Source organism: Tinamus guttatus, unplaced genomic scaffold (genome assembly GCF_059628265.1).
Source record: "Tinamus guttatus ecotype Peru unplaced genomic scaffold, ASM5962826v1 Tinamus_guttatus_pri_ptg000288l, whole genome shotgun sequence".
In the NCBI taxonomy this organism is placed as follows: domain Eukaryota; kingdom Metazoa; phylum Chordata; class Aves; order Tinamiformes; family Tinamidae; genus Tinamus; species Tinamus guttatus.
Window position 1 is genome coordinate 3,249,540 of NW_028288822.1, and position 9,328 is coordinate 3,258,867.

The following is a 9,328-nucleotide window of genomic DNA, read 5'->3' on the forward strand; positions in this document are numbered from 1 at the left end:
GGATGAACCCAAAAGGAATGGGACTGCCAGGGAATGGCCTAGTTAAAATTCACTTTCTTGATAATTACAAATAAATCTATTTAATATAAAACAAAGTGGGAATTAAAGCCATTTTTGTATCCAAGATGACTCCATTATACTAGCTGAACTTTGTCACAAAATGCTTTTAATTAATATTTAAAAGCCTTAAATGGGAAATCTAACATGGATACAATGCCTTTACTCTGCAGAGAGTTCAAGTGACTGGCACTTAGGTTTAAATACCTGAACTGGGTTAGTCGAGTACAAAATAAACGCACCTTAAAGCTTTGCCACCTTTGTGGCATCCTCCACTGCCTTGGAGCAATATCTGTGCTCCGACAAAGGGAGAAAGTAAAAGAGAAAGAAATGACGATCTGCATGACTTGATCTTTTTTTCTGGAAAATGAAACTGCACTGGACAAACTTAAAGCAGCTCCACAGCCAGACACGTAAGCTGCAGGACACGTAATCCCATCGAATCTTGGGGCAAAGTTTTACAAGAGTTATTACTAAATGGGGAGGGAGAGCGCGCTATGGCCAAATTCCAGCAAAGAAACTGCAACTAACCTTCAGCGAAGACTTACTACAAGAACAGTATTTACCTCACCCAGTTTTAAGATGAGTAAGCTACTCCTCCATCAATGAAGGAAAAAGGTGGAATGACTCACACCCAAAGGGTCTAACTGAAGGAAAACTAAATTTGAGATTCAAGTTCAACTAGACACTCTAGACACGTTAAGCCAAGAAGGTTTCCTCTTAAACTGCCATGATCAGGGAAAAATAATAATAGTAATAAAAAAAAACGCAACAAGCAGAACAGTTTCCAGGCAACTTAGCCCTAACTCACTGCCCTTACCATTAGTCTCACTTCTGCCTCAAATTTAACTCTCTTCTTTCCCCTCACCCAATTTAATCTCCACTAATACACAACTGACCCACTACAATTAAAGAACATAACTAGCAGTTTAAAAGACTCTTCAGGGAAATTACATTTTTGAAGGCAAAAATGTCATTTGCCATCAGGTTGTAGATGAATATAAGATTCGGTAATGCTTAAATTCACAGGAAAAGTTACAACATTCAATTTTGCAGCTGTTGAATAAGTCATTGACAACTGAAATTAGCCCTTACTGCAAAAGGATGCTGCACAAACAGCTGATCACTCAGAGTCATTGCAACAAGAACTGCAAGTGCTGAAATAAGTTACAGGATAACATGCCGTTTTAAACCAATTATCATAACAAGCTTTTAAATTAGAGTTAAATACAAAACATTAGTTTGCTGCAAATCCTGTGGCACACTTAAAGAATATGGAGCTTTCTTAAAATAAGCCACTATAAACATCTGTGATCTAAACAGAACACAAATTTTTCAAGGTAAATCTTAGAAAGCTGCAATCTGTTGGAGAGTTTCACTGCATACTACCTCAAAAAGTTATTTAGGACGTAGGCAACAAATTTTAAGAACATGATCATTTCTTGATTTTTTTTTTTATCTCTTCTACTGGGATCAATGTTTAGCTATTTCAGTTGAAGACAGTTATTTAGCTTATTTTTTGTTATTATTTCAATAGGATGTTCAAGGTCAGAGGATGAAAGCAGAGGAGTTTAAAAAAAAAAAAAAAAAAAAAAACTGTGTCAGTTAATAAATATTAGTCCAATATGCTTGCATTCCAATCTTGCAATAAACTGGAGGCTATGCAGGCTTTTCCGTTTCTGTTGTTTTTAAAATCCCAAGAGACCCGTTAGAACTAGAGAGATCAGCATCTCCCAGAACTGTGTACGCATACAGAGGTAAATCTGCCTTAGAATAAGGCAATGGACTAGGTTATTTCTTGAAGATGCATTCACTAATTTCCTGTGAAGCAAGTTTATAAAATAAATATAAATTAGAAGGAGAGCTTTGCTTAAGCATAATTGTTACATGAAATTGCTTACATGCTACTTAATGTCCAAACAGCACTACCAATAGTTGGCACAAAGAATCTAGTGCACAGAGGGAGAAGGTGGGAGGGGGAACTCCTGAGGCTGCAAATGAACACATTAATTCTTTGGTGGAAGATGCTGATGTGTCTCAGTTTCTGTTCAAAGCTTCTGGAGAACAATTTTTCAGACACCGCTTCACATCTGTTCTACATTTCAACATCAGCAACTATCAGCCTGGTGACTTGCCTTACTTTCATCTTGATTACACAAAAATTTAACTCCAACTTTCTCACAGAAGTTCCAAAGGTGAAATAAATATCGAAAGTTCACTCTCAGATATTTCACCTGTGTTCTACCCATTCAAATTAGCCTTCTGAAAAATTTCAGGATATCGGCAGCCAACAGATGTGGTTTAACTTCTCAAAAGTGAAAGAAATCACACACACAAAAAAAACACCACTCATTTTAACTCTGCTGCTCCTCTCTCTCCAAAGCCAGGGTGAAAGCTCACAAGTAGGTTATTTTCTACTTTTGGAAAAGCCCAAACTCCCCACAGTTAGTTCTAGCCATCTTATTTGAACCTGAATTATTTTGTCCTTCCTGTCCCACTTGTTCACAGATACAGGAAGTAAGAGTATCTACACACAAATCTAAGCAATAACATCCATTTTATAACATCAACATACCTAAAAGAAGAACATTTACAAAGCCTGATTGCCCATAACTGAGTACAATATAGTTAGGTTTAAAAGCTTATATGGCACACAATAGTTATATTATTAAGTCCTTTACAAGACTATGCAAACTGAAGTTATTGTACCTGCCTGTCCTGTTAACATGGTAATCCTTTGTTATGGTACCACATTTAATCACCAGCTCAGTTCTCACCGAGGTCTCATTTTTAGCTGTTATAAAGCATCATGTTCGACTTGCTAATCCTGCTACAGCAATCAGGAAGTATTGGAAGCAATTCTGTATTTTTTCTGATTTACCTCAGTTGCGTCGCCACACCTCACACGAAGCAGTGGTATGACAAATGAAAATCAGCTCATCATATGTTGATGTCTTTTAGTAAGAAATTCTAAATTATTGTTACAGCATTTAGAGATGTTTAAAAGCACTCACACAAAAAAAATAATAATAATTTAATCAAAACCAAAAAGATTCACCTTACCTACTAACAGCCAAACTACATTGGAGTCATGCTCTGTCAGGAAGTCTTCCAATTGTGTGATACTTGGGACAAAGCTATCATTTTTTCTTTGATCCATTGCTAGGCTGCTTCTATATCAGCACCTATAGAACTGAGAGCAAAAATCCTAAGTAATAAGCACAGTACAGTTTACAGAAAAAAAAAAATGAGTATGTAGCACTATGTGAACAATACCTAAAAAGACTAAGTACTCCAAATTTAGTAGTCTAAATACCCCATAGAACAACAACCCTACAATTATACCATAGCACCGAGTCAAAAGGCAAATAGACATGAGTAAAATCTATTAAGTATAAAAATTAATCCAATCCTTCTAGCATACAATAAGTAACACAAAACAAATTGCACGCTTTCATATTTGCATATTAGATATTTGTTCTATAGAACATTGCTTTCATAGCATCCTTAGTCATCTTATTTCAAGAGCATTATTATATTTAACTGGTGAATCAAATATCTCAGTATTACAGCTTAGCCTCCAATAACTCACATTTTATACCTCCTATTTCTCACATACAGAATGCCAAACACAATCTGAAAACAAACAAACAAGGTAGAGTTACTTCTGCAGGGAGATGAACAACTCCCCAAAGATTATCTTTTGTTCTATTCAAGCTTAACACTGAGTTTTGTAAACCAATCTCATAATGCATGTTGCTTCAGGATGTTTATACAATAAGTTTTCTCCTCATTTTAACAAGCAATGACAGAGAACAGAAAAGAGCTCCTCATACCCACAAAGAATCCTAGCCCAGGATACCAATTCTGAAACCTGTTTTTAATTGCTAATTAATTTAATAGCTCAGAATCTGGAGGCTTAGGCTGTACACTAGATCTGCAGAGATACCTGAAAGCTGAGAGGTAGTTAAACTTGTTACAGAGCTTTTAATCATAATTGTGAATCTCATTAAGCCAGTATTTCACTCCAAAAAGGATGTTCAACCCATCTTCAACACGTACCAAAGGAGCATCATTAGGACTGCCGAGAGGTAGCAGCCCTACAATTCTCTACGCATAGGGAGAGAAGGCTAGGGAGGCTGCACGTGAGCACGGGAAAACGGAATGAGATATCCACAGGCTTTCCCAGATTAAAAGGGGGAAGCTGATCAGGCCTTTACAGTGGTCGGCGGCACAGAACGGCTATACCAGCGAGGCCAAGGCTGAAACACATGCGTCCATACGATCCTTGGGGGCCATGGAAAATTTCCTTAACATTTTTATCCAGGGAGCCTATTGATTCTCTTGCTTTAAGACATATTTGAATCATCTTATAACAAGTGACTACACATAACCACTATACGGAGAGCACAAAAGCAATCCTCCTGATCTTGCATACTTTTTCAAACCATGCATAAATCGTCTTGCAATTGGGTTATATTAATTAAGTGTGATTAACAGGGAGTCACTCAGATCAGTCACACTTATAATTTTACAGCACCATTTCAGTTGTTTCATCTGAAGTCATTACGTAATTATCGCATTATCTGTCAAGCTTTCTTACATGAAGACAAGGGTTTTTGAAAAAATAAAATAATACAGATTCCAACTCCTGGCAACCTGTCTTGCAAATCAATGTTAGCATTCAACTCTCAAAAATTAGTAGTTTTTCTCCTTTTCTTTAAGGAGTCTTTGATACTTTCCATCAGGAATCACTGCATATGAAACTAAATACCACTGATAAAGCTCTGTTTTTTTTTTTTAAGCAGCATGGCACCTTTGCAATAATTAGTATTTTAAAAGTATTATTTTAAGAAAAAAATGAATGAATTGTTTTTCTTGCTATCCATACTATTCTCTCAGTATTTAACAACTCAGAAATAAGATATGACTGGAAAAGTTAAAAAGAGAAAAAAAAAGTTTAAAAAGTATTTATATCTCACCTACATTTGAGTAAATTCCATATTCTGCACGAAGAGTCTGTGTTTTGAAATAAAACAAGAACACAGTCTCAAGGAAAAGCATTAGCAATTTCTTTACCACCTCTTCTGATAATAAGCAATAGAATGGAAAGAAGAGAAATATGAAAGCAGTAAATAAAAATAAATTAATTAAAAATAATCCCCCAACTCCAGCCATGGTTTCCAGTAGTGATGATAAAGGAAGAAACTCTGCTATACCCAGGGATACTAAGCATCACACATGCATATTTTTGCATATGCATATTTTTGAAAAGAAGCCCTTGTTTTAGACAACAGCAAACTCAATTACATAATGGTAGAGCCATTGGCTTTAATCTTTTCACAATACATGCCCCTCCCCCAAAATAGTCATCTTGCATTACATAATAAAGTAGATGTGCAGACAGCCTATAACATCCTTCAGGAGAAAAGAACCTCTCTTTCCTGATCAAGATCACCATGAAAGCATCGGGAATTGATGGGGACTGGCCATTAAAGAACTTCACCGTCTCATCTTGCAATAAAGTTACTTGCAACCCTTTCCTAAGAGATTATCCTCCAATGCTGCTTGATACTGAGAGAGATGACTGCATGTAGCCTAAGGAAGTCTGTGGCAAGGCAATTGGAACTGCAAGTCACCAGATCTTGACATTTATTTATTTAAAAAAGACCATATTCATTATTCTTTTGTTATCACTACCCGAAGCATAAAGTGGATCTTCTTGAAAGCTTTCTGGAACATACTGGCTACTGGCACGTTAAAGCAGATGGAGAGGAAGGAGCAGGATGTCAACAGAAAACACTGGCTTTTCAGTAGCTACTATCTGTGCTGCAAACACAGAGCCTCTTCCTGCTAAGAGCCCTGATGATCCCCCTCTGGCCTCTTCATCTTTCATGTCATATATACCATGCCCGCACATTGCGTGTAGACGCATAGGCTACATAGCATAGCTATGCTATAGCTGCATAGGCAGCTGCGCACCTCTCTCCCTCTCACATTTATAACTATAATACTTTTGACTAAAACTATATACTTCTGAACCTGTTAAAACATTAACCGATTCACTTTCTAGAAACACATCTTTGACAAACAGTTTGACCCGCCTGCAATTTAAGCGCTACCTGCAGGACACTTAGCAAATCTTACAAGACTGCTTTGGAAAGAGACTTAAGTTTGGGTGGGGAACTCCTACCATCTGTACCAATATCAAGTATCACATGACAAAGAAAGAGGAAACTCAGAACTTCCCATTTACCTCTGCGCATTTATTTATTTTATTTTCTCAAGGTCTCCAGTGTTTTATAATGAGTCCAGTGAAACAGCTGGAATCCAAATCCAAAATTCTATTTTCTATTGCTAAGGCCTCAAAGAGGCCTTTAATACAGCACTTGCAGCTTGCACTCCTGCACACCACAAATACAAAACTTATTAATTTCATCAAGGGGGGAAGAAAGGAACAGAAGATGACTCTGTGGCAATGAAGTGACAAAATCATAACACTTTCCATTGTATTTATTTTCGCAATGCTCCTTTACAGGGATATGCAATCACCTTTCTATAAAGAACTCAAACATGGAAAGATAAAAGGCCAAATACCTAATTTTGATTGCCCAAAACTTAAGTATTAAAGGTCTGCTTTTCAGGAGCTTCTCTAGCACACTTAGCCTGTACAAAGCAGTCATGGAACTTGTTTGAAGACATGAGGTTTCAGTATTACCACAGACTTTCTTCAGCTGCTCACAGTCTTTATTTACACGACAAATACATTTAATTGACACCCCCCCCTCCCCAAAAAAAAAAAAGTTTTAATTGCTTGAGCCATGTATTAATCATTTACTCTCAATACTAAGAAGTCTGTGATAGAAAAAGGTCCAGGGGGGACGCAATTCATCTCCAGGCCGCTTTGTGTACACCAAACTCAATCCAGTTGGCACAGCAGATAAATTGTTCCTAAAAGCCAGGCTAAAAATTAGTTGCTTAAAATAAATTTGAACTTATTTCAGTCACAACAAGCTAATTTCAGTCTGAGGCATAAACGCTCAACCCTGAGAAAAGGATTCACTGCTTGATCAAAGTCAGTAAAAATTTACATAGAGCGCAGATATATCACAGACTCAGAGGGGTGGGGGAAGTCCAGCCAACAGCTTGTCTGAGACAAACAAAATAAACCTTTGACACACAGATTCCATATTACACTTTGACTTGGCTTAGGAAGCTGGGCAGAAAAACAAAACAAAACAAACAAACAAACAACAAAAAAAACAGTGTATTTATTCTGCAAAGAAAAAAGGAAGATGAGCAGCTTGCCGACTCTTTGAAGCATCTGGTCACAAAGCTGCGTAAGGCCCACAGAGAAGGAGTGTCTCCAGCATATTCATCACTGGAATTCAGTGGCTTAGCAGAGCTAGCTGAAGGAAGTTAAATAATACGCGAATGTAAAAGGTCTATCACATACCTGTAACTGCAAACAACTACACTAGGTATTTCACTAAGTGCCTAAAAACATTAAGCAATGTGGGTCTTGAGGCTGAACAAAAAGAGTGGGAAAGAGAAGACTATTTATCCCATCCTTTGTAATACTTTTCTTCCTGCACACCTTGTAGAAGCAACAGAATAAAATTTGTATCCAAATATGGTGAAAAAAAGCATTTCATAATGAAGAGAAAAAAAAACTTGTATAATAAGGTCACAAAGAAAGTAGGCAAATCATGCATGACACTTGTCCTCTTATTTTTATTAAAATATGTGGAGGAATTACATTAGAATGCTAAATCTCTCTCTTATTCCTCAAATCTTCATAGAAAACAACTATTACCAATCCTTTGTAAATTGGAAAGAAAAACAACATTTGCTTCTCAAAATAACGAGCATATTTACTGCCTCTCTAAAGTTACAATACACTTTTGACTTTGAGGCCACTCTACTCCCACTTTCTACAGCAATTACAAGAAAGTAGAGTTAAAATTACATCCAAAATATTATGGCATATAAAATCCCATAACCTAAAGAAATGAATTTCTCATACGCATATTAAAATAAGTAATTAAATAAAAATCAGAGCTTTGCTTAACTAAGCAGTATTAGAAAAAAAAATGGTCTCACAAATAGTAACATAACTAATTTTCTTCGCTGGAGCTGCAGTGCCATTGTCAGCACCCAGAAGCTTATTAGGCACATTTTACATAACCAGAAAGTACCAGCCTTAGCATATTCCCCAAAGTATGCCAGCTAGGTCTGAAGATATCAAACCAGTCCTGGTACTTGTCAGGACACTCGATGACTCTTCATTCAACATATAAGGGGAAGAGGAAGGAAAAGAAAAAGTTGTTTTCAAGTGATGACATACTCAAAAAAAAAAAAACACCTCTAAGTGCAAAACGTGCAGTTATGTATTCACTCCATACCTTACTATTAATTATTATTAATAGTTATTCATAGATTGCCATTTTTTAAAAAAGGCCACTTTTTCTACCTTTGCTAGTGCTTCAAATATCAATAGCAGTAAAGTAAACAAACCAGAACTGTGTTAATTACACTAATGAAGTCCTGCCATAAGCTCGCACGGACACAGCTGAGCACAGGCGAGTCACACTAGTTAAACTGCTCTGTGGACAGCTGTAGTTCGACACAATTTAGAGCGCGCTGCCTTACACCAGCAACACGCTCGCATGGGAGTTACGTTAAACAAATGAAGGCAGCAGAGCCGCAGCTCTTGGGAAACGCTGTTAGGAACTAAAGCGCCTCGGCTCGCCCCTCGCCCGCCGCTTCCACAAGCGGGCTCCGGAGGCGGAAGGAGCTCCAGGAGCAGCGCGCGGCCCGACACGGAGGGACCGGCCCGCACGGCCCCTCCTGCCCCCAGCCCTGCGGGCACTGGTGGCGCGGCCTGCTCTGCTCCGCTCCCCTCCCCTCCGCTGCTGTGGCGCGGCCCGGCCCGGGAGGCGCCGCCTCTCCCGTGCCCCCCACCAACGGCCGCGGCCGCCGCCCCCGCCCAACGGCCGCCGCCCGCAGCCCCGCGGCACTTACGCCATCGCCTCCGCGGCGGCGCTGCTACGGACCCGGAAGCGGCGGCGGCGGCCCGGGCCCTCCCGCACCTCACGGCAAGTGCCGCGCCGCACCGCCCCGCACCGCCCGCCGCGCAGCCGCAGCCAATCGCTAGGCGCGGCCGGCCCGCGGGACCAATGGCGAAGACGACTGTGTGCCCGGGGGGCGGGAAGAAGGAGCGGGCCGCGGCCAGTAGCAGGAGGCGGCCCGAGGGGGAGCGTCCCTCGCC

The 9,328-nt window shown here is 39.4% G+C and overlaps 1 protein-coding gene across 1 annotated transcript in view; it reads right to left on the reverse strand.

The window, feature by feature from the left end:
* BLTP1 (bridge-like lipid transfer protein family member 1) overlaps nucleotides 1–9,098 on the reverse strand; it is a 96,260-nt gene extending 87,162 nt beyond the window's left edge. Inside the window, exons 1-2 of the mRNA XM_088527677.1 lie at nucleotides 9,082–9,098; nucleotides 3,121–3,250 (exon numbers count right to left, since the gene is read on the reverse strand). Of these exons, the coding sequence (XP_088383803.1) occupies nucleotides 3,121–3,217 (97 nt within the window). The 5' untranslated portion in view covers nucleotides 3,218–3,250; nucleotides 9,082–9,098. The remainder of the gene's footprint in view (nucleotides 1–3,120; nucleotides 3,251–9,081) is intronic.
* Nucleotides 9,099–9,328: the final 230 nt, after the last annotated feature.